The sequence below is a fragment of the Felis catus genome, chromosome F1 (genome assembly GCF_018350175.1).
Source record: "Felis catus isolate Fca126 chromosome F1, F.catus_Fca126_mat1.0, whole genome shotgun sequence".
In the NCBI taxonomy this organism is placed as follows: domain Eukaryota; kingdom Metazoa; phylum Chordata; class Mammalia; order Carnivora; family Felidae; genus Felis; species Felis catus.
Window position 1 is genome coordinate 21,754,059 of NC_058384.1, and position 26,244 is coordinate 21,780,302.

General features: G+C 37.5%; 1 protein-coding gene and 1 long non-coding RNA gene across 3 annotated transcripts in view; one reads left to right on the forward strand and one right to left on the reverse strand.

Annotated features, from left to right (window-relative positions):
• The window catches only part of LOC123382778, a 99,066-nt gene that overhangs the window by 62,102 nt on the left and 10,720 nt on the right, over positions 1–26,244 (reverse strand). Inside the window, exons 1-4 of one of the 2 annotated variants that reach the window (XR_006591687.1) lie at positions 22,530–23,733; positions 21,799–21,883; positions 12,741–12,916; positions 10,047–10,089 (exon numbers count right to left, since the gene is read on the reverse strand). This is a non-coding gene — a long non-coding RNA (uncharacterized LOC123382778). Of the gene's footprint in view, positions 1–10,046; positions 10,090–12,740; positions 12,917–21,798; positions 21,884–22,529; positions 23,734–26,244 lie in introns of those variants that run through there. The other variant, XR_006591688.1, reaches the window with a different exon arrangement.
• On the forward strand, positions 8,857–15,396 carry PTGS2 (prostaglandin-endoperoxide synthase 2). The gene is given in 10 exon segments (NM_001110449.1): positions 8,857–9,037; positions 9,742–9,858; positions 9,980–10,123; positions 11,023–11,166; positions 11,627–11,808; positions 12,486–12,569; positions 12,677–12,923; positions 13,208–13,494; positions 14,064–14,211; positions 14,357–15,396. Coding segments are annotated over 10 exon segments (1,815 nt in total). The 5' UTR covers positions 8,857–8,985; the 3' UTR covers positions 14,767–15,396.

Here is a 26,244-nt window from a genome sequence, read left to right on the forward strand (position 1 = left end):
ATTATTGATTCAATTTCTTTAGTAGATATAGACCTATTCATATTGTCTCACTCTTCTTGAGTGAGTTTTGGTAGTGTGTCTGTCAAGGAATTGGTCCATTTCATCTAGGTTTTAAAATTTGTGGTCAGAGAGTTGTTCATAGTATTCCTTTATTATCCTTTTAATTTCCATGGGATATCTACTAATGTCCACTTTTTCATTTCTAAAATTAGTAATTTGTATCTTCTTTCTTTGTTCTTAAGTCATCCTAGCTAGAAACATTGATTTTACTGATTTTTAAAACAACCAGCTTTTGGTTTCATTGACTTTCTCTGTTGATTTCCAATTTTCAATTTCATTGATTTCTGCTCTAATATCCATTATTCCTTTACTTCTGCTTACTTTGGATTAAATTTATTCTTCTTTTTAGTTTCCTAAGGTAGAAACTTAGATTATTAATTTTAGATCTTCCTTCTATTGTAATATATGCATTCAATGCTATATATTTCCATTTAAGCACTGCTTTTGCTGAATCTCACAAATTTTAAATTGTACTTTCATCATCATTTAGTTCAAAGTATTTTTATATTTCTCTTTGTATTTCTAATTTGACTCATGCGTTATTTAGAAGTATGTTGTGTAACCTTCAAGTATTTGGGGATTTTCCAGTTATCTTTCTATTACTGATTTCTAGTTTAATTCCATTGTGGTCTGAGAGCATCCATTGCATGATTTTTATTATTCTAAATTTGTTAAAGTGTTTCTTTATGGCCCAGAATGCAGTCTATTTTTGTGTATTTTCATGCGACCATGAGAGGAATGTGTATCCTGCTATTTTTGGATGAAGAGGTCTATAGATGTCAGTTATATCCAATTGATTGATGATACTTCTGAGTTCAGTTAATGTTCTTACTGATTTTCTGTCTATTTTTGATAGAAGAGTGTTAAAGTTTCCAACTGTAATAGTGGATTCATCTATTTCTCCTTGCAGTTCTATCAGTTTTTGCCTCATATATTTTGATGCTGTGTAGTTAGGTACATAGATGTTAAAAATGGTTATACCTTGTTGTAGAACGGACTCCTTTACATTATGTAGTGTGCCTTTTTGTCCATGATAATTTTCCTTGCTCTGAAGTCTGCTTTGTCTGAAATTAATATACCTACTATGGCTTTCTTTTAATTAGATTAGTTTGTATGGTATAGTTTTCTCCATCCCTTTACTTTCAACCTATATGTGTATCTTTATATTTAAGGTGGGTTTTGTAAAGATTATATAGTTTGGTCTCCTTTTATGATCCACCCTGATAATCTCTATCTTTGTTGTTTAAAGATACATTAATTATTGATGTATCTGGATTAATATCTACCATATTTGTTACTGTTTTCTATTTGCTGCCTTTGTTTTGCATTCCTATATTTGTCTTTCACTGTTTTTTCTACTAATTATGATTTTAAGTGACAATTTTATAGGATTCTATTTCCTCTTAACATATCAATTATGCTCTTAAAAAATTTTTTTTAGTGGTTGCCCTAGAATCTGCCATATACATTTACAACTAACCCAACTCCATTTTCTTTTTTTGTTATTTATTTTGAGAAACAGAAAGTGCAAGTGGGGGAGGGACAGAGAGAGAGGCAGAGAGAGAGAATCCCAAGCAAGCTTCACACTGTCAGCATGGAGCCCAATGTGGGGCTCGAACCCACGAATCATGAGATCATGACCTGGGCTGAAGTTGGATACTTAACCGACTGAGCTACCCAGGCACCCCAACTCCATTTTTAAGTAACAGTATACCATCATGGGTAGTACAAGTACTTTATAGTATCAAAACATTCCTAATTTCTCCCTTTCATCCGTTGTATCATTGCTGTCATTCATTTCACTTATACATAAGCTATAATCTTCAAATACATTTTTGTTATTATTTTGAACAAACTATTATCTGTTAGATTAGTTAAGAATAAGAAAAATAAAAGTTTTTATTTTATCCTCACTTATTCCTTCTCTAATGCTCTTTCTTTACATAGATATGAGTTTCTGACTTACATTATTTTCCTTTTCTCTGGAGAATAGCTTTTAACATTTCTTGCAGGGCAGACCTACTGGCCACAAATTCCATTCAATTTTTGAGAAATTTTTTCCTCTTCACTTTTTAAAAAACTGTTTATGATATTTATTTTTGAAAGACAGAGAGAGGGGAGGGACAGAGACAGAGGGAGACAGATGATCTGAAGCAGCTCTGCGCTGATAGCAGACAGCCCCATGTGGGGCTTGAACCCATGAGCCAAACCCAAGAGCAATGAGATCATGACCTGAGCCCAAGTCGGACGCTTAACCAACTTGAGTGACTCAGGTGCCCCATTCTTCTTCACTTTTGAAGGATAATTTCCCAGGTTACAGATTTCTAGTTTGGTGATTTTCTGTTTGTTTGTTTTCAACACTTTAAATATTTTACTTCACTCTCTTCTTTCTTACATGGTTTCTGAGGAGAAGTAGAAAGTAATTCTTATCTTTGTTCCTCTAAATTAAGGTATTTTTTTCCTCTAGCTTCTTTCAAGGCTTTTTCTCTTTTATTTTCTGCAGTTTGAATATAATATGCCTAGGTGTGGTTTTATTGGCACGTTCCTACTTGGTGTTCTTTGAGTTTCCTGGATCTGTGGCTTAGTGTCTGACGTTAATTTGGGGAAAACTTCAGTCAATATTGCTTTAAACGTTGTTTCTGTTTCTTTCTCTCTGCTCCTTCATATATTCCCATTTTGTGTATATTACATTTATTTTTGCAGCTATCTCACACTTCTTGGATATTGGGTTTTTTTTCAGTATTTTTTTCTCTTTGCTTTTCAGTTTTTTTTTTTAATTTTTTTTTAACGTTTATTTATTTTTGGGACAGAGAGAGACAGAGCATGAACGGGGGAGGGGCAGAGAGAGAGGGAGACACAGAATCGGAAGCAGGCTCCAGGCTCTGAGCCATCAGCCCAGAGCCCCACACGGGGCTCGAACTCACGGACCGCGAGATCGTGACCTGGGCTGAAGTCGTATGCTTAACCGGCTGAGCCACCCAGGTGCCCCTTTGCTTTTCAGTTTTGAAAACATCTATGACATATCCTCAAGCTCAGAGGTTCTTTCTCAGCCATGTCCAGTCTACCAATAAGCCCATCAAAGGTATTCTTCATTTTTGTTGCAGTGTTTTTAATCTCTAGTATTTTTTTGATTCTTTCTTAGAATTTCCATCTCTCTGCTTATATTGTCTATTTCTGCATATTGTCTACTTTTTAGAAAAAAAATTTTAATGTTTATTTATTTTTGAGAGAGCAAGAGAGACAGAGCATGAACAGGGGAGGGGCAGAGAAAGAGGGAGACACAGAATCCGAAGCAGGCTCCAGGCTCTGAGCTGTCAGCATAGAGTCCAGTGTGGGGCTTGAACTCACAGACCAGGAGATCACGACCTGAGCCGAAGTCGGACGCTCAACTAACTGAGCCACCCATGCGCCCCTACTTTTTTTATTAGCAACCTTAGTGTATTCATCATAGTTGTTCAAATTAAGAGTCTGATATTTCCAACATCTCTGTTATCTGAGTCTGGTTCAGATGCTTGTTCTGTCTCCTCAAACTGTGTTTTTTGCCTTTCAGTATGCCTCATAATTTTTTGTTAACAGCTTGATAGTGTGTACCAGGTGAAAGGAACTCTGGTATATGTCAGGGTCTGGTGGGGTAAAGATAAGAGTCAGAGGCTAAAAAATTTTATGGGCGCCCGAGCGGCTCAGTCGGTTAAGCGGCCAACTTCGGCTGAGGTCATGATCTCGTGCTGGAGCCCCGCGTCGGGCTCTGGGCTGATGGCTCAGAGCCTGGAACCTGTTTCAGATTCTGTGTCTCCCTCTCTCGGATCCTCCCCGTTCATGCTCTGTCTCTCTCTGTCTCAAAAATAAATAAACGTTAAAAAAAATTTTTTTTTTTAAATTTTGGCAGTCAAAGGCTTTATCGGGAACTAGGGTCTCAGGCGAGGTTCCGTGACTCAGGGGGAGGGAGGGAGGGAGGGAGGGAGGGAGAGAGAGAGAGAGAGAGAGAGAGGAGTCAGGGAATCATGCCCAGGTGTGGTGGGGTAGGGTTTTTAAGCTGCAGCAGTTCCGGGTTTAGGTCCAGGTGGGCCTTTTTCGCATCAGGTGGTGCTGTCGCTCGGTGATTGGTTGACCTCCAATTCGTTCTGGCAGCTACTAGGGGCTTTTCGTTGGGTTGCGCTGGCAAGATGGCCGTACAGTCTACTGTGGTTCCAAGGACATCCTAACAGTATATAGGACCTTAGTAATGTGGTGGTGAGGTATGAAGTGAGGAGAAGGGTTCTATAGTCCTATGAGCAGGGCTTGGTCTTTTAGTGAGCCTATGGCCTTGAACTGTGAATGCCACAAGTGCCTTTTAGTACCCCAGTCCCACACTTTAGGTGGGACAGATGGCTACAGGGGCTGAAGTTGAGTAATTCCCTGTCATGTGTGGAAGAGGGGGATGGAGTTGGGCATTTTCTTTTCCCCCAGGTTAGTTTTGCTCTGATAAAAATTCCAATAGTTTAGGCTCTATTAAAATAGTTTCTCTTGAATGCAGGCCTTATTGAAAAGAACAGAATGCCCTGGCATATTTCAAAATGGTTACTTTTCCCTTTTCCCTGTCAATCTCTCAAGAGTTCTCAAGGGTTTTTTGTTTTTGTTTTTGTTTTTTTTCTTCTTCTTCTTCTGGTATTCATTGTGAGAACCTGGTAGACCTTTAGGAAGTGAAACTCACAAAAGCATGTGCCCCTTCTCCTGGAGTTTTTAACTCAGACTTATCCACATGGAGCATCCAGAATTCGTCAATTCCACTTTGCGTTTTCCAGTCCAGGTACTGGTTTCCACGGAGGTTTCTGCTCATTGGTTTCTGTTCTGTTAAGTTGTGCTTCCCTGGATGGCCTGTCTCTCAAATTTTGGGGACAGGATTTTATCCTGTCATCTCACAACCCTAAGAGATCTAATAAGAGTATTGAACTTTCAGTTTGTTCAGGTTTTTATTTGTCGTTAGGATGAAGTGGCAACTTTCAAGCTGCTTACATGCTGGAACAGAAACTGAAAGTCCTAAACCTGATATTTAATTGGTGAGTGTGTTCTCACCATGCACACCCCTGTTCACCCTGTTCACACTCTACTGGACTTCCTTATTCCCATTTGAGATTCCTAACTCTAACAGAAGGACTGTGTTCAATCTACCTTGGCTCGTCTGAGCAGTTATGACATGCAACCATGAACAGTGAAGAAAAAGAAAAATCTATGAGAGACTTGAGTTGTTTGAAAGAAAGGAGGGTCACCTGGGTGGCTCAGTCGGTTAAGCTTCCGACTTCAGTTCAGGTCATGATCTCCCATCCGTGGGTTGGAGCCCCGCATCAGGCTCTGTGCTGACAGCTCAGAGCCTGCCTGGAACCTGCTTTGGATTCTGTCTTTGTCTCTCTCTGTCTCTCTCTCTCTCTGCCCCTCCCCCACTCACTCTCTGTCTCTCAAAAAATGAATAAATTGTTAAAAAATTGTTTTTTAAAAAGAAAAGAAAGGAGATCAACTTTTTATAAAACTCAGAAATGGATATTATAGCCTTGAAATTTCTCTTATATAGGCAGGAATGGGTGCATAACCAGGATTTACTGAAGGACTAAACTAGAGGCCCTTTGTAAGTAGCATTTCTGTATACTCGGTGGTATAACTTTGCTAAAAGATCTCTTAAAAATAACCCTGATGATGGGTGCCTGGGTGGCTTAGTCAGTTAAGCGTCTGACTTCAGCTCAGGTCATGATCTCAAGGTTTGTGAGCTAAAGCCCCACATTGGGCTTTGCACTGACAGTGCAGAGCCTGCTTGGGATTCTCTCTCCCTCTCTCTCTGCACCTCCCCTGCTTGTGCTCTCTCTCTCAGAGTGAATAAACTTAAAAATTAAAAAAAATAAATAACCCTGATGCAAGATGGCAAAACTTCTTCTAGCCAGCAGGCCATGAATGAAAAGACATGGGGCAATCTCCACTCCCTCTGAATGAATCACTAAATCAACTAAGGTAGAAGGGAGGGAAATGGAAAGAAGCTCCCTGCCGGAGAGAGTGGAATCAGAGCATTCTTGCATGTCTGAGTGCTGGAACCCTACTCAACGATAAGAAATGTCTCTCTCAAAAATGTTAGCTCATTTGGAATTTGGGGTATTAAGAGCTTCATTTTTCATTTTCTTTTAACTCATATAAATGGCTTATCACTTCAATGAACAAATATTTCATTCTTTTTCAGTATATTCATGAGTTAAATTTAAAACGAGCACTGGTCATGTAGACTTTTATGAACATTGTAACATCAGACACAGAACCTATCTAGCAATCTTCACAGTATCATAAAGAAAAAGAAGTTGATAAAAATTCAAGCAGCAGAAGGGGGCAGTAAAACTCAACAGAATGCTCTGGAAGATTTTTAATATGCTTTCTTATTTTCCTTCATGCAGAGAATTTCCCAACACATTTTAGAGACTAAGAAAGTTTATACTATATATACAAATATATATAGTATAAATTTATATATAGTATATATTTATATATATAATATACAGTATATATTTATATATATATTTATGTGTGTGTGTGTGTGTGTGTCTAAAATACACACAGAAACACTAAATATATACAAAAGTGAGAGCTATGGTTTTGCATAATCAAAACCTTATTTTTTATGGTGTGATACATCATGGCACAGTAATCATAGTACTTTTCCACCTAAAATATGTGTAGCCATCTGGAGTTGGTTTGGGACATTTAACATCCCCTCGTGACCAGCATCCCAATATGTACTATCCATTCGATTTCACTTTCTCACACTTGTCAAAATTATTTAATAAATCATATCATGATGGTTTTTCCTCAAGCCCATATTTGGACTTCCTTTCTAAACTGTGCCCATTCTTGGGGCGCCTTGTGGCTCAATCAGTTAAGCGTCTGACTTTGGCTCAGGTCATGACCTTACTGTTCGTGAGTTCGGGCCCCGTGTCAGGGTCTGTGCTGATAACAATGAGGATGACTTCAACATAAATTCCGGATTACAATGTAAAATTTCAATACACCAGCAGAGCCAGGGTATGGATTCTTAAGTGACACCTAAACTAGCTCAAATTAGTGGTCCTAAATGTCAGTTTAAAATTTGAGTAGACACAACCTACTTATTTAAAGTGAAACAGAAAAGTGGAATTATTTCAAAAAATTATGCTCTTAGTTACAATTTCATATAAGAGTACAATAAGTGGGAGTGTCACAAATGGAATGATTAAATATGACTAGAGGAAGAGAAAAGCTTCCTGGATGAGATGGAATTTTAGTCATTTGTGTCTCATGTAAAATTAGATACTGTGTACATTAAGCAAATGGCAAGAAAAAAAATTCCAAGTGAGTCTCTTTTTTTTTTCTTCAAGACTTCTACAAATTGAGGTATCTGGTGTAGATTTACTTCAGGTTTTATGTTGTTTTTTCCATTAGTGCTAAGAATGTATGGCTTAATTGAACTTTTTATTCTCCACTTTGCTATCTTTCTCTCTCTTTTTCTCTCTCCTTCCTTCCTTCCTTCCTTCCTTCCTTCCTTCCTTCCTTCTTGCTTGGATTTCACCCTCCTACCACCAAAAGATATTAAATAAAAACAAAGGACAAAGAAATTCAAAATTGTCAAAATCATCCATCTTTTCCACTCAATTCCTCGTCAAACCATGTTCCAAAAATGAGAATAGAAAATTTGCACTAATAAGCCCAAACAACTGAAAAATAAATGTAGTGTTGTACTTTGATCCATTGCCACATTCATCATCTTGGAAAAGTGGGCAGAAAAGACAAAAAACCAAATTTTAAGGATCTTTTTCCTTTTATGTGTATCTCCTGAGAAGGACTGCTAAGCAAAGTGAACCGCGGGGGCCAAGAAAGAAATGCTTTAAAGCAGATGTTGTGGACATTTAGCATCCCCGCAGACCCTGGGCGCCTTGCCTTCCTGTTTTCATCAGAGGAAAGGAAACGTTATCGTGGTGATCCCTCACACTCAGATAGACTATTTACAGGATAACTGCTTAGGAGCAGTATTGTGGAGAGGAATTAACATTTTTTTCTGTCTCCAAGAAGCAAGGAAGGGGTGGGGGTGTGGAGAACAACATTTATGTGAAGAACAGCATAGCTTTGAAGTTACAGATATGTACTCTGACTATAGCTATTACATTTCATCCTGCCAAATTAAAAAACAAAAACAAAAAACAATGTATATATGTATGTATGTGCTGTACACCAGGTTAAGGGTCGTCACTAAAGTGGTGACATGTTTGAAGTACATGACGTGTCAAACATGTCAGCCTTTCTTGGCCCCGTCTGCCCAGACTGTGACTCCTCCGGCCCCCCAAAGACCTGAGGATGAGACATGGGGGCGGCCGCGCCGGGGGATTCCCTGCGCTCTGGGACCTCCAGCCGCTTGGATTCCGGGAGAGGAAGCCGAGTGTCTCCCCTCCCCCCAAGGGAATCCGCCGAGGCACCGGGTCCGGAAAGCTCCGGGTCAAAGACTGGGAGAAAGGGAATCTGGCGCAAATTGCATTCTGGACCTGAGGGACTGAGGAAGGTGAAGCGTGAGATCGGAGCAAGGAGGGGGTCAATTCGCTTTGCACCCGCCTTGGGGAAGCCGAGGGCAGCTTCCCAGGTTTCCGATTTTCTCATCTGCGTGGGTAAAACTCCTGCCCCCACTCGGGTCTTACGCAATTAAGTAGACAGGGGGAGGGGGAGAGTTGGGGGGGTAAAAAAAAAGCGGAAAGAAACAGTCATGTCGTCACGTGGGCTTAGTTTTCACTCATAAAAGGAAGGTTCTCTCCGTTAGCTTCCAGTTGTCAAACGACTTGCAGCGAGCGTCAGGAAACACTCGGGAACTTCGCACAGCGCCACCTCCAGCTCCGCCGCGGGATCCCAAATACGGCAACGCCTCCTCCCGCCCGCGCTCCGCCCGCCGCCGAGATGCTTGCCCGCGCCCTGCTGCTCTGCGCCGCCCTGGCGCTCTGCCGTGCAGGTGGGTCTGGCTCCCTGCACCGGGGAACCCTCGGTACCGTAACCCCGGACGAGGTTCCGCTCTGACCTCCCGGGTCCTCCCGGTACTGTGAACAGTCCCGGAATGGAGACGATGTTTGACTTGGTAAAGAGGTTGGACCATTGGAGTCCAAAGGAACTGGGTGTATATCCCACCTTTTGCCACAAGCTCTGATCATCATGAGCCAGTTACTTAACCGGTGTGGGTCTCACGTTTCTCATCTTGCTAAATAGGAATAGTGATACTAATTTGCAGATTGTTATTACGGTAAGACAGGAACAATCAATGTATGTGAAATGTTTGTGTGTGGTGCCTACTATTAAAGAATAGGAATCAATATTTTAAAAACAAGCTGTTTTTACATTGAAATTTACCCTTTAATTTTGAAAGTGCTACTTTTTTGAGCTCCTTAAAAATGCTGAACATCTAAAATGTTACTAAGAAAAAGCTTAGCAACATGACTAATGTGGTTGAATATTGTTACCCTTATTGTTGAATGGGAATTGGTATTTTCATTATGATCATTGTATGTGACAGGTTAAAAAAACTGTTTTCCCATGACTACATGTATGTTTCTTGAATTTATTAATATAAAGTTGACCTATAGTATGTAAAACAACTAAATGTTTAAGTCAAAATTAAGAAACTAAAGAATGACTTATATACTGTCCTTATTTTTATTGTAGCAAATCCTTGCTGTTCCAACCCATGCCAAAACCAAGGTGTATGCCTGAGCATAGGATTTGACCAGTATAAGTGTGACTGTACCCGAACAGGATTCTATGGTGAAAACTGTTCAACACGTAAGTTTGCCCTTGGGTGCCCTCATTGGGACTGGGAATGTATCCAGTTATCACTTTACAAACTAGTACCTTATAATGGGTCCTGTTAATCTCTCCTTTTTTTTTTCCTTCTTTTTTGCAGCTGAATTTCTGACAAGAATAAAGTTATTCCTGAAACCCACTCCAAATACAGTGCACTACATACTTACCCACTTCAAGGGAGTCTGGAACATTGTCAATAACATTCCCTTCCTGCAAAATATAATTATGAAATATGTGTTGACATGTAAGTACAAGTCCCTTTCTAAGGTTTTTAGCTTCCTCAAAGAAAAATGCACTTTATAGAACTTTAAGTTATTAAACCTAATCCTGAAATATATTTTCATTCTTGTTATAAAATGACTTTAGTTTTCCTTCTATCTTAATGGCCAAAAATATTGACATCTCAGTTTCATCTGGTTTAGAAAGTTCTGTCTCACTTCGAATTCTACGTACAATCCTGTACGCCTCTTCTAAATTCACTACTCTTGCCAGTTTGTGAAGGAAGTGTGGTCCACTTGTTTACTAAATGTCCATGGGCCATAGCACTGCATCCATTAAAATAAATGGTTAATCTGGATTTGGGTGAGCAAGAAAATAACTCTATTTCTAAAGTGGGTTTCATGCCCAGGTATTCCTTCGTAGGCCTCTTATGCAGTAAGTAGATGATTATTTGAAAACTCAAGATGGCTAGATCATGTTTGGGTAAAGTATGTATACTTTATTAAAGATGCATTTTATTTTATTTTTTTAATGTTTATTTTTGAGAGAGAAAGAGCATGAGCAGGGAAGGGATAGAGAGAGAGGGAGACACAGAATCCGAAGCAGGCTCCAGGCTCTGAGCCTGATGTAGAGCTCAAACTCACTAACCCGGAGGTCATGACCTGAGCCAAAGTGGAAGCTTAACCCACTGAGCCACCCAGGTGTCCCAAAGTGCATTTTAATGAATCATTCTTTCTGATTTTTTTAGTACAAGCAGCAGTGAGACTTTAAAGTGTAACTGTTTTACAATGGGTTATCTTTGGTTGTTGGAATTCAGTTCAGTCTTTAGTGCCACTTTGCCCATTTTACAGTAAAAATGAACGTTGGTGTGTCTTGAGTATGGGAAAAATTAAAACAAAATTTTTGTTTTCTTGAAAATTTCAGCCAGGTCACATTTGATCGAGAGCCCACCAACTTACAATGTGGACTATGGCTATAAAAGCTGGGAAGCCTTTTCCAATCTCTCCTATTATACCAGAGCTCTTCCCCCTGTGGCTGATGACTGCCCAACACCCATGGGTGTGAAAGGTGAGTGTGTAGGGGGGGTAGAGAGGTGTTCATTGCAATAGGTACTAGATTGCTACCTAAAAAATTCAATACTGAACTGTAATTTGTTAATAAAAGCACTTTTTTTTTTTTTTGCTTTCTTATTGGGTATCTGTGGAGGGTTTTTGTTTTGTTTATTGTTGTTGTTTGATTGGTTTGTTTTGGTTTTTTTTTGAGAGTGTGACTTTCTGTAAACTATCCTATGAAAGTGAATGGGCATTTTGGTGTAATGTCTTCATGTTTTCAAATTCTTTCATTAATACTAAATACTAGTTAAAATACTAGTTAAAATAGATAACATCAATAAGGTGTTCCCTGTATCTTAGAATTTCCATTTGCATTATAACCCTGTTCACAATTGTATTTCTCCCACAAGTCCCCATTTACTATCTGCTTCCTTAATATGTAGATGAATTCTTATCTTAGCTTTCTCAATTTTCAGGCAAGAAAGAGCTTCCTGATTCAAAAGAGATTGTGGAAAAATTTCTTCTAAGAAGAAAGTTCATTCCTGACCCCCAAGGCACAAATATGATGTTTGCATTTTTTGCCCAACACTTCACCCATCAATTTTTCAAGACAGATCATAAGCGAGGACCAGCTTTCACCAAAGGACTGGGCCATGGGGTAAGACAGAATTAAATTGGAATTATAGCAAAAATCATACTGAGTGCTAATATTAAAGGCCATATATATATATTTGCTACACCAAATAATTACCCCTCTTTTTAAAAAATCCCCTGTCTATAAATGGAATTTCTATTCCAGAAATGTGTATTAATGGAATTTCCATTTTAATTCACTGGCTTAGTAAAAATACACACATGCACACCCACATACATACATACAGATGTTATTATTATTTGTAATTTGGCTCTTATATATTTAGTTTAAAATATTAGCACTGTAAAAACTTGTCTCTTCAAACTTTTGTTGGTACCCTGATTATGCTGCTATTATGAGATTTTTGCTGCATTATTATTCCTTGGAATTCAATGACACAGTTTCAATTTATCAGTAAGAATTTTATATTAATAATACATTTTCTGATGCTTATTAAAAGAAATACCATACACTTATAGTAAAGCATATTATATACTTACAGGCTCCATATGAGATACAAATATCTTTAAACACAAGAGACATATATAGGTTTGTGGTGTCAGTGGATAAACGAATTAATTTAGTATTTTGTGGCTGTGAGAAAAATAGGTATTTTATCAAACTATTTAATGATAAATGATATTACAGACACTTTGTAGAACTTCAACGGTAACAGATAAAATTTTTCCATAATCTTCCAGGTGGACTTAAGTCATGTTTATGGTGAAACTTTGGATAGACAGCATAAACTGCGCCTTTTCAAGGATGGAAAAATGAAATACCAGGTGTGTGCCATTTGAGTATTAAGAATTAATGATGAGTCACCACTTACCCATATTTTAGAATCTGTAGTGGTTAAAATTTGACATTTTTATTACTGTTATTTTTTTAGATAATCGATGGGGAGGTGTATCCTCCCACAGTCAAAGATACTCAGGTCGAGATGATCTACCCACCTCATGTTCCTGAACACCTGCGGTTTGCTGTGGGCCAGGAGGTCTTTGGTCTGGTGCCTGGTCTGATGATGTACGCCACAATTTGGCTGCGGGAACACAACAGAGTGTGTGATGTGCTTAAACAGGAGCATCCAGAATGGGATGATGAGCGGTTGTTCCAGACGAGCAGGCTAATACTGATAGGTAAACAAGAAGAGAAGTGAATTTAAATAAAACCCTCTTCCCCAGAGACAACTAGTTACCTTTGATATGTTTTAAGTAGTTCTGGGAGACTGTAGTCAATGTAAAATCACATGCTCCAGATGAATTCAATCCTTGAGCATGATTGGTAATAGAAATACCTTTTGTTTGGATGGTATAAAGGAAAAAATACAAGTGAATACTGGATTAACAGAATTGCATTTCAGCTGCTTGAAAGTTGGTAACCAGAGGATTAATGCTCTAATTTTTTTGTTTTGTGTAAATAGGAGAAACCATTAAGATTGTGATTGAAGACTATGTACAACACTTGAGTGGCTATCACTTCAAACTGAAGTTTGACCCAGAGCTGCTTTTCAACCAACAATTCCAATACCAAAACCGTATTGCTGCTGAGTTTAACACACTCTACCACTGGCATCCCCTTCTGCCTGACACCTTGCAAATAGATGACCAGGAGTACAATTTCCAGCAGTTTGTCTACAACAACTCTATATTACTGGAACATGGGCTTACCCAGTTCGTGGAATCATTCAGCAGGCAAATTGCTGGCAGGGTAAGCCTTATTATTGAAAAACGAAACAAAGGATTAGTAACTAGAATTTCTGCCACTGAAATGATTTTTCTTAAATTTACTGAAAGAGTAATTATTTTGTTAGTCAATTCTTTTCTTGAAAAAGAAGCCTACCTTTTTTTTTGAAAAGTCTGAACTTGTAGTCTACAGTTATCAAATAGAAATATGCAGTCATCCCTTAAATATATTTTCAAAAACTTTCTATAATTATACAATCTATAGATCATAGAAATAAATATTCCTTAATTTTTTTAATGTGTATTTAGTTTTGAGAAAGAGAAAGGCAGAGTATGAGAATCCAAAGCAGAGAGCCCGACGTGGGGCTTGAAGTCATGAACTGTGAGATCACGACCTGAGATGGAGCTGTATACTCAACCCACTGAGCCACTCAGGCACCCCTAGAAATAAAATTTCTAAATTGGATAGTGTAGGTCTCAGCTGGGAACATCAGTCTTATCTACTTTGTACCCAAGGAATGAATGTTTTTAAGACAGAAATCACCATAAATATGCCTAAAAGTTTTGTCCTGTAACTTAATTCATTTTCCATAGGTTGCTGGTGGTAGGAATGTTCCAGCTGCAGTGCAGCAAGTAGCAAAGGCCTCAATCGACCAGAGCAGACAGATGAAGTACCAGTCTCTTAATGAGTATCGCAAACGCTTTCGGCTGAAGCCCTATACATCGTTTGAAGAACTCACAGGTGAGAAACTTCTTAAAAGAATCAAGGGTCAAATGGAAACAACAGAGAAGTTGAAAGCAAATTGAGCAAAGGATTAAAAGGATTAAAACTTTTTTTTGGTAAATTTTTACAATTGGTTGTATATCTGTCTTTGTCACCTTCACAGGAGAGAAGGAAATGGCTGCGGGGTTAGAAGCACTTTATGGTGATATTGATGCCATGGAGCTGTATCCTGCCCTTCTGGTAGAAAAGCCTCGCCCTGATGCCATCTTTGGTGAGACCATGGTAGAAATGGGAGCACCATTCTCCTTGAAAGGACTTATGGGTAATCCTATATGTTCTCCTGACTACTGGAAGCCTAGCACTTTTGGTGGAGAAGTAGGTTTTAAAATCATCAACACTGCCTCGATTCAGTCTCTCATCTGCAATAACGTGAAGGGCTGTCCTTTTACTGCATTCAGTGTTCAAGATCCACAGCTCACCAAAACAGTCACCATTAATGCAAGCTCTTCGCACTCTGGACTGGATGATATCAATCCCACAGTACTGCTAAAAGAACGTTCAACTGAACTGTAGAAGGGTATTAATCCTATTTATTTATTTATATGGACTATTTCTTTTAACTTAATTATTTAATATTTATGTTAAACTCCTTATGTTACTTAACATCTTCTGTTAAGGAGAAAGGGGTCATACTTGTGAAGATTTTCATGTCACTGCTTTAAAGATGTCATTCCTTCAGGTTAAAGGGGAAAACAGTTTTCATTCTTTTTTATAAACTGATGGGAAATGAGTTTGACATCCTTTTACTTGAATTTCAGTTTAAATTATTTATAATAACAAAAGCAAAGCTGTTTGGACATTTAAATGCTGGTCCAAGATGGCAAAATGCTGCAAGTTTTTTTTCCAGTGTATACCCTGGGATTTCCAGTGTATCCTCCATGATGCATTAGAAGCAACTACCTGCACCTGTTCCTTTTCTTTTCTTCTGTTAGCCATTGTACTGGGAGAAACTCTCTTCTGATCAGTTTACTCCTTCTATTTTGTTTTCTTGATTTTAAGATCTGAGTTCATCTTTCGGTGGACTCTATTTTCTTTCTTATCTTTTCCCTCTGTCTATATTTTCGTATCTGAACTTTTGCAAGTTTTCAGGAAAACCTCAACTCAGGACTACTAGTAACTTAGCTCCTCTTAACAAAAATGAAAGAGAAAAAAAAAACAGCCCTTAAAAAAGCCTCTACAAAAGGACATACACTTATTTTAAGTGAAAAGCAGAGAACTTTATTTATAGTTAATTTTAACTAAGTGTAATGGAAGAAGCCTCTTTGTAGGCTTACATGTAGGCTTTGAACGCATTACAGAGAACTGCAGGGGGTTCTTGATAGAGGAAAGTTGTATTTCTATTCTAATGAATGTCCTTTCTTCTTGAAAAACAAAGCCAAACAATTCCTGAATAGTTCCCAGGAAGAACATGTTTCTTCTTTTCCACATCTCATTGTCAGCTGACATTTGCTGGTACTGTATACTACTTAATTTATTGAGGATTATTATTTATGTCTTGTTAGGACGTTATTATAAACTAGGTTTAGGCTGCAATCATTGATTTTTTTTTCATTATGTGAGAATCAGTATATCTTCTTTGAGATTAACTCTCTGAATTACTAGTAAACTACAAGAAAAATTATTAGATTAAAATTTCTGAATAAATTTTCAGCAACCCAACTCTGGTATAATGAAATATGGAAGGTTTACCCATACACCAGCCCACAGAGAACATTGTGTCTCATTAGCCTGGATACACCACAAGACTGACCTTTTATACATTTTTTGAAGGACCTGTGGATCCTTCATTAATTCATTCAGCTATAATTTACTGAGGAGATGTGTGCAAAGCACTGTGAGTTTTAATATTTTTAAATCAAGCACTGATTACAGATGACATCAGTATTTGTAAATAATTGCAAAAGCATGTCTTTTAGGTAGAGAAATTGAAATTTCATTAAAGGAAATAACTCAGGGGATTTTTTAAGATTTTATGTTTAAAAATTTTATAGTTAATAAAGAAATGGTCAATATTAGAAGGGCTTGTATTAAAAACTGTTAACTTCATTGATTAAAAAAAAAAACTTTTATTAACATCAACCTGCTGACCAAACCTAGGAATTTGGAATATAATATACAAAGGTTTTGGTGCCTAAGACAAATGTGTATTTAAATTAACTTAATGTCAAATGTAACTGTTGAAACAAATGCCTGTTTATTTTTATACTATTTAAGAATGGAAAAATCTCTTCTACAATAAATTTTGACTGTTTCCATATATCTTTGTCATAAGACATATGATTTCCCTAAAGCGCCGTACTTAAACCATTGTCTTGCATTCTCCTATCTATTCCAAACTAGACTGAACCTTAATGAAATGGTTCTGCCCTCAGAGAGAGACTTCCTAGGGTCACTATTTATTATTCTTGTTCATTGCAACACTGAATTGGAAAATGTGTGCTTTGTGCTATAGGAGATAGCACCAAACTTGTTTTCATTGCCTAATCTAGAAGAAGGGAAGAAAACCAAGTACACCAAAAGCAAAAAGAAGACAAAATTGCTAAGGAGGTACAAAATTAAAAGGAAGTTCAAAGAGGGGGATGTTATGTTCAGTTGGGCAAATCATTAATACCTGGCTGATGGACTTCTGTTGTACTCCTAATGTTGATATTTTGGTAATATATACATGGACCACCTACTTAATCCTGCCTGGCTTTTCTCTTCCTTAGCCTTCTTCATTCCTGTGATACCTTCTTCCACCATTTCCTATGATTATCCATACCTTGATCTTATCATCAATTGCTGTACCATTTCCAAAATCTTGGTTTCAAGCATCTTCCTTGACTCACCTTCTAGCTCACCTATTTCAACACTCACACTTTAACATATAACTCTAACTTCACTGAGCCTACTGACCCATTGACCTCATCACTATTCATTACCCCACTTATCTCATTTCCTTCCGTAGGCATCGAGCTCAGTTTCCATTGCCCACCATTATATTCCCTCCTTCATTCTCTCCCTCTATTGTACTTTACTGGTGCAACGTCATTTCAGCCATCCTCCTAATTGGTTTATTTGACTTCTTACTAGCATTCAACGCAAATGCCTACAGTTTCCTTAGTGAAAGATTTTTTTTTTCCTTGGTTTCATGGTCTGATACTCTCCTGGTCTTTCTCCACCTTCATGGAGTGCTATTACTCAGATTTTTTTTAAACAATCTCTTCATCCTCCATTGTATAAATTGAAATGTCTTGATCCCCCTCTTTATCTGCCCTTATCTGGGTTAATCCCATACACACTCATAAATTGAGACATTAATTATAACTCCCAAATTTATGGCTGTAGAACCAATCTCCCAACTGTCAATGACAACCTATCCACTCAACTACATAAATTTAATAGCTTATTTAACAATCTCTCCCCTCTTGGCACCATATACCCAAAATAATAATCTTCAAAAGTTAGGTATACCACCATCTTCTTGTTCTCAAGCAAAAACCTCTCTTTTCAGAATGCCCTTAGTCAATCCAGCAGCAATCTTGTTGACTCTAACCCACAAACAAATCCTACACCTGTCACCCTTTCTCTAACTCCAATACTACCAACCTAGTTGATGCAATTATCTCTCAATTGGTTTCCTTTCTTTTATTCTTTGCCTCATTCCAAACCATTTACCTTATAGCAATGAGACTGGTCATTTTCAAACATACATCAGATCGTGTTCCTCTCCTATTTGAAAAAGAGTGACTTCCTATTACACAGTGGACAAATCCAAACTCTTAACTATATCCTAGAAAATCTCAGTGATCAGTCCCCTGCCTAAGTACCCAATCTCATCTACCATAATTTCCTACCCTTGTTCACTGTGCTCCCACCACAACTTTTTTCTGATTAGCTTACCACCAAGGGTTCTCAAGCTGTTGCCCCTGTTTAGAAAATTCCTTCTTCATATTTCCACATGGTTGGATCCTTCTCAACACCCAAATCTTGGCTCAAATTTCCCCTCTTAGAAAGGCCTCCTCCAAACACCTAAACTAAAGCAACTACTAAAGCTCTTTCATCTTCTTTCTGGCATTTATTTCTGTTATTACCTTGATTTGTATGTTTACTTATTATCTGTGTCCCATCACTAGAATTTCATGTCCAAGAAAGTAACAACCTGGTTTGCATCATTCACTGCTCTCAGAACAGTGTCTGATACTTAAAAGACATCACAAAATACTCAATAAGTGCTTAAGAGTAGGCTTCATGAAAGAAGCAGAATATGTGTTGATTCTTGAAGAAAGAGTAAGATCTTAGAAAGCAAAATATCCACTCTATAAAAATAGTTTGGCAGTTTCTTCTAAAACTAAAAATTCTCTTACCACGTATATTAGTATTCTATTCATGCTATGACAAATTAGTACAAACTTCATGGATTAAAACAACAAAAATTTATTATCTATAGTGCTGGAGGTCAGAAGTAAGAAATAGATTGTATGAGTTAAGATCAAGGTGTCATCAGGGCTGTGTTTCTTCTGGAATCGTTAGGGGAGAATCTGTCTCTCACCTTTTCTAGCTTCCAGAAACCACCCACATTACTTGGCTCATGCTCCCTTTCTCTATCTTCAAAGCCAGAAGGGCATTATCTTTTAATATCTCTGACCCTGATCCTCTTGCCTCCCTCCCATAAGAACACTTTTTATCACTTTGGGCGCATGAAGGTAACCCAGGAAAATCTCTCTTCCTCAAGATCCATAATTTTTTTCCACATATACAAAGTCCTTTGTGTCATGTAAAGCAACATATTCACAAGTTCTAGGGATTGGTGCATGGAACTCTTTGAAGGAACATTATTTTACCTACCACATTATACAATCCAGTAATTGTGCTCTTGAGCATTTATCCCAGAAAAAAAAATCATGCAAAAGTCTCGACATGAAGGTTCATAGCAACTTTATCCATAATAGCCCCAGGCAAAATAATTCAGATATCTTTCAAAAGGTTAATGGTTAAACAAACCGGGGCAAACAGTGGTATATCCATATCATGGAGTACTATGCAGCAAAACAAATACAACTATTGATACATAAAACAAGTTGGATGGAACTGAAAGGAGTTATGTGAATGAAAAAAAACAAAGCCAATCTTTCAAGTTACCTATTCTATGATTCTCTCTATATATAACATTCTTGAAATAACAAAACTATAAGGAAAGAAAACAGATCTGTGGTTACCAGATTAGAAATTTCAGGATAGCTATAGTTATAAAACGGTAGCATGAGGGAGACTTGTGCTGATTGAATATTTTTGCAACTTGATTGAGGTGGTAGTTACACAAAGCTACATATGTGCCATAATGGCATAGAACTATGCACACACACTCACACAAATACATGTATGAATGGGGAAATCTGAATAAGATCCATGGATTGTACCAAGGTAAATGTCCTGATTTTGATATTGGACTATAATTATGTAAGATGTCAAAATTAGAGGAGGTGATATGAAGGTTGCATGGTACCTCCCTGTACATTTCTTTGAAACATCGTATGAATCTATAGTTATCTCAAAATAAAAAGTTAAAAGAAAAAAGGAAGAGATGTGATGCTATTCTTGGTGGCAAGAATAGGGTTATAGGCCATTTTTATATCATTTAGTTTTCCTAACCCTTATCCAAACTGCTACAATAGATTATCCTAGAGTGGACACCCAACCAAGCTGGGAAAGAAAAATTCTCTCTCACATAGTACTTGTATTGCAAGACATCGTTTGTTTATCAAGTTAAAATTTATTAGAAATGTTTGCTTCTCTTGCGGAACACTCTCAGAACAAGTTACTCAAAATCCAAAGTTTTACTGTATATAGACATAGCTAGATATCTTCGACATGTGTTAGAACTTATTTAATAATTGTATTTCAAAAACTTAATATCACAGACTTAGGAAACCCAGAGCTGCTTTATTTCCTATAGTTATCAACAAAGCTGAGGTTAAAAAAAAGAAAGATTAGAAATAACAATTGTTCCCCAATTCCATCTCCAATTCCAATGTACTATTAAGGACTCAAACTTTTACAGAGCTTAGCCACAGTCTGGCTATGAAGTAGAGGGGAGTTGTTTAAGATAAACAGTAAACAGTTTGATAAATCATTTACTGGTTTTTAATTCAGACATAAGTCATTACTTCAAGGACTCTCAATAATTGGCATTCAAAAGTGATCAGATTGCTTTCACTATAATAACTAATTTAAATGCAGGGCGCCTGTGTGGCTCCACCACTGGTTGAGCCTCCAACCCTGGGTTTCACAGTTGGTGAGTTCAAATCCCTCCTGGGACTCTGTGCTGACAGCACGGAACCTGCTTGGAATTCTCTGTCTCCCTCTCTCTCTCCCCCTCCTCCACTTGTACACACACTCTCCGTCTCTCAAAATAAATAAATAAACATTAAGAAAAATACATGTTTAAAAAATAATAATAATTAATTTAAATGCCTAAATTAAGCGAAATTTATTTCCGCATTCTACGTAAATTCACTCAGAAAACTAAACGGTCAAATTGCCTTTGAGCTGAAGCCATGGAAAAACTTCAGAGAAAAGATCGTTATTTGATAAAATAAAGGTCACAGGAACAGTTATCTTCAGTTTACTTCCCAATTTGTTTCCTAGATGTCTCATCACTGAAACCAAACGAAAGAAGTTTAAGATTCGAGTTGGTCTTGTGCCTCAGCCTCTAATGCTTCCACTTCCCCTGCCTCTGTGTCTTCCTGCAAGTGAACCCTGTCCAGAGAGACTCACTTGCTCTTTCATGTTCCTGATTGTTCCTAATAGGTGATGTGGAAGCATCATAGCGTGACTTTCCCTGGCTATTACTCAATACCTGTGCATGATGACAACATTCACAAAACACAGGGTGGGGTATATTTTACATGCTCTTGAAGGAGTGTTTTCCACTTACACAGTACTCAGAAAGAAGCCAGAAGAAAGGCCAATTGGGTAAACAATCTTTCTCTGTAAGCAAAAAACAGTTGGAGATGATGCAAAGGGGAAGAATGTTTCTCTCACCCACACCCTGAAACCTACCACTTAAAATGTAAATTTTCTGTAACATTCTCATGGTGTATTTTATATAGACTTGACAACACTATTGAGTAATGTGCTAAACATCAGTCTACTGAAACGCTGTTTAAGTTGGAAGAAGCCTGCTTCAAAGACAGAGAATGAGAGCCTTTGAATCTCAGAAACAGTGTAATTGTATTAAAGCTCCAACTTTGGGGAATTGAACATCAAATAGATTGCTGTGGCTGCCCCTTATCTCGTATTAATTCTCTTTACTTATTTAAAAGGTGATATGTATCAAAAATATTCTTAATAAAGTGAATTAGCATAAATAGATTAACTCAGAACGTGACTTCTATTTTATGTTTAAAAATTTGTGGCATCACTTGAAATAGCCAGAGATATTCATGGGAATTATAAAACAATTGTGAATTTCTAGACTAAATTACTGAGATCTTACAAGTCAAGAACATGACTTTTCACATTCCTGATGATAATAACATGGTGGTGGACTGGCTAGATGCTTACCGCCAGGGCATGGACTTTGCAGTCAGGCGAACCTGGGCTCTTCCAATGTCAGCAGTGTGGTTACTAAGAGTCCCATGTTCCTCACCTTTAAAAAGGTAAAATGGAGATAGTTATGCCTACTGTAACTCTAGGCAAATGACTTTTTTTTTTTTTTTGGTTTTTGGTTGTTTTTTATTTTTATTTACTTTTTTCTTTCTTTCTTTTTTTTTTTTTTTTTTTTGAAAGAGAGAGAGAAAGAGAGAAAGAGAAATAGTCCCAAGCAGGCTCCACATTCAGCATGGAGCCGCACCTGGGGCTCGATCCCACAACCCCTCATGACCTGAGCCAAAATCACGAGTCGGACACTCAACTGACTAAGCCACACAGGCGCCCCCTCTTTTTTTTTTTAAATTTCTCCATTTATATAATAAATAATATTAATCATAGCATTGCACTGAGAAAATAAATCAGAAACAGTGGAAGTAATTTGAGGTTTTAACATTGACTTTTTGTGACATGAAGAATCAGAAATCTCTCTGAGTTTCATTTTCTTCAGTTTAGAGAAGGCTACATCATCTCACATCTGACTCCTAAGTTAACTTAATAACTACACATCCTGTAGTAACAATATACTTCTTGCTTTCTCAGTCAGTTTAATGGGTATAAGAGACTGGGTATAAGAAGGTTTACAGCTCAGGAAATGTCTATCCTGTCATACTATTATAGGAAACATTACTTAAAGTGTTTTTTACCTTGGTAGTTGTGGTAGACAGAATCATGCCCCCCACCTCTCCAGGTTGTCCAAGTACTAATTACCGGAATCTGTCATATATTACATAACAAAGGCTGTGGATGGAATGAAGGTTGCTAATCATCTGACCTTAAAACAGAGATCATCCTGGATTACCTAATGTAATCATAAGAGACCTTTTATGTGAAAGAAGGAGGCAGAAGAGTCAGTGTCAGAGTGATGCAATATAAGACTTGACCAGCTATTACTGAAGATGGAAGAGAACCAAGGATGCAGGAACTTGGGAAGCCTGTATAGCTGGAAAGGGCAAGAAAACCTCTTCTTCCCTAGAGCCTCCAGAAAGGAAGGCACACCTCAATTTTAGCTCAGTGTGACCCATTTAGGACTTCCAAACTATAGCTCTGTGAGATAATAAATTCGAATTGTTACAGCAGCTGTAGGAAACTAACATAGTAGTTGCTGAGGACAGAGAAGAATAGATGGGGAGTAATGGGACCCACCTCCTATACTGGGAAGTATGTATATAAATTACTCAACATAGATACATACAGATGGTCCCCCACTTACAATGATTCAACTTAATGATTTTTCAACCTTATGATAGTGCAACAGTGATGTGCATTCATGAGGAATTGTACTTCAAGTTATGAATTTTGATATTTTCCTGAGCGATGCTCCCTTGTGATGCTAGGCAGCAGCAGGGAGCTACAGCTCTCAGATGTAATCACATTATAAGTCAAGAAGGATTTGTACAACAAATTGTATATTGCATGTCGAACTCAGTCTCTTTCTAGTACATGTTAATGTTATGGTCCCTTTTGGACCTGCTTCTTGTATCCCACATAGACTGGAAGGGTATGTGCTTCTTGCTTCAAGGCCCTTGTTATTTGTCTTAGGTCTTGTCTTACACATTTGCTTTAAGTATAATCTTTAAGCTCATATAATCATCAGTGAATTGAATTTCTTCAGAGATTTCCCCTTTTTTTGGATTCTTGCTGCAAAAACTGGCTGTAGAGTTGATCATCTTTCTTACCTTTAGGCTCACTCTCCGCTATTTCTCTTTCGGATCAATCCTAGTCTATGTGTATGAATTGGAGGAGATTTTAAAGAACAATGTAGAATTTCTTTCTTGAAATTAAAATTGAAGATGAAAGCTTCTATGTTTATTGTAGCATTATTTATAATAGCCAAGGTATGGAAGCAACTCAGGTGTCCAATGATAGATGAATGGATAAAGAAGACGTGTATATATACATGGTGGAATATTACTCAGCCATAAAAAAGAGATCTTGCCATTTGTGTCAACATGGGTGGACCTAGAGGGTATTGTGCTAAGTGAAATAAGTCAGACAAAGAACAATATCATACAATGTTACTTGTATATGGAATCTAAAAACCAAAACAAATAAACAAAGCAACCAAAAGCAGAAATAGGCCCATAAATACAGAGAACAAACTGATGGTTGCCAGAGGGGAGGATGGGCAATGTGGGTGAAGGGGAGTGGGGGGAGTAGGAGATACAGCCTTCCAGTTATGGAATGAATAAGTCACGGGATAAAAGGCACAGCACAGGGAATAGAGCCAATAGCGTTGCATGGTAGCAGATGGTAGCTATACTTGTGGTGAGCATAGCATAGTACAGAGTTGTTGAATCACTATTATATATCTGAAACTAATGTAACATTATGTGTCAACTATACTTCAATTTAAAAAAAATTGAAAATGAAAGCCTCCACTTGTCCACTTGCAAAATAAGTGCAACACTGCTAAATTTCATCCTTTCCCCAACATAATGTCAACTCATAATGAGAAAAAAACTGATTAGATACTTCATGCCCAATATCCTGCAGCTTTAATAAGGTTCAGAAGGAGGCAAGTCAAACTGGGCATAATGAAATTAAAAAAAAAAGTTTTTAGAGTCAGAAAAAATTGTGGGTTCAATAAATTTACCTCTCTTCAACTCTTCCTTATTATTCTGTATTTTACTGAGTCTTTATTACAGAATTATGGTATTCATTTTTCTATTCTTAGCATGAAGCTCAGTACTTTGAACATCCAAAATACCTCTTACTAGCTTTTTTTGAGTGGATATGCCACATCTACCCTCAAAAGAGACTTTCAAACCAGAAAACTACATCATTCTGGTAAGATAGAGTCTTACCATAGTCTGTCATAGTGCTGTCATAGACCGGTTTTAAATCTGATAAAAGCTATGCACCTAAAATAAAAAAATAGGAACAACACAAAAATTGTCATACAGTTTCAAATAGTTCTTTAAGCTCTTGAACATGACCCAAGTTAAGAATCTTAGGGCAGTGGATTCTTCTGTAGTAGAAGGGAATCTGTAACAACTTAGAAAAGACTGAAGAGACATATACAAGGAGGGAAGGTAGTAATGTCCCAGAAAATGCTTTCAACTGAGAATCAAGTTTTCCCATGAATTTACTTAACAAGTTATTTAAAAGGTTGTTGGTAGAAAACACCAAAGGAAAGCTTTATCTTCATAATTTTTAGGTCTCTTTTAATCTTGAGTTTCCCATCATTCTCTATGGATCTTTTTCTGGTTTATAAAGTGAGGGGGGTGCTGTTATGCACTGAATGTATCTTCCCCAAATCCGTATGTTGAAGTTCTAACCCCAAGTGTGGCTATAGTTGAAGATGGTGCCTCTAAGTGAGTCATTAAAGTTAAACAAAGTCATGAAGTTGGGGTCCTGATCTAATAGGATTATCTCTAGTTGGTACATCCAGAAATGGAATATTATTCAGTGCTAAAAAGAAAGGAGATATGAAGCCATGAAAAGACATGGACAAACCTTAAATGCATATTGCTAAGTGAGAAGGTGGCCTTCTATAAACCAGGAAGAGAACCTTTATAAGTAGCCGACTTGGCTGGCACTTTGACCTTGAACAGTGAGAAATAAATTTCTGTTGTTTAAAAGACTCAGTCTGTAGAATTTTGTTATGGCAGCCCAAGCTGACTAATACAGTTGGAAAAACCCTGAGATTTTAGTATAGTTCCTATTTCCATAATGGAATGAATCTCTACTTAGTCAAATCTAGGTCCAAGAAGCAACTATAGATGGGCATACCTTGCATCTTTTGCAAAATTATTCCTTGGGGTGTCCCATATTAGGTTTCCTATATTTGGTAGACTTTACTGTCTCTGAATATACCTTTACCAATGAGAAAAAAAAAATGTGTGCCATATTGATTAATTATTTAGAAAGAAGGATGCATCATTTAAAATGTCTTTGAATATATCGCTTTAACACAGTGGTCTGAATATAGCAATGTGAATCACTATCTTTCCTTGGCATTTTTTTTAATTAAAAAAAATTTTTTTAATGTTTATTTTTGCGAGAGAGACAGAGAGAGGGACAGAGCACAAGTGGGAGAGGGGTAGAGAGAGAGGAAGACACAGAGCTGTCAGCAGAGGGCCAGTCAGGAGGCCCAAACTCAGGAACAGCGAGATCATGACCTGAGCTGAAGTTGGTCACTTAACCAACTGAGCCACCCAGGCACCTCTATTCCTTGTCATTTGTAATCAAAAAGTTGAAGAACAGGATTGTTCTTGCATCCACAGTCATGGCTAGGTTAGGACATTCTAATGTCTTAAATGAAGGAAAATACGATAACTTGAAAAAAAAGATTATTTTTACGGAAAATGTACCAATAAAATGAACACAATAAATATTCTATCAGGTGCCTCCTCTTTC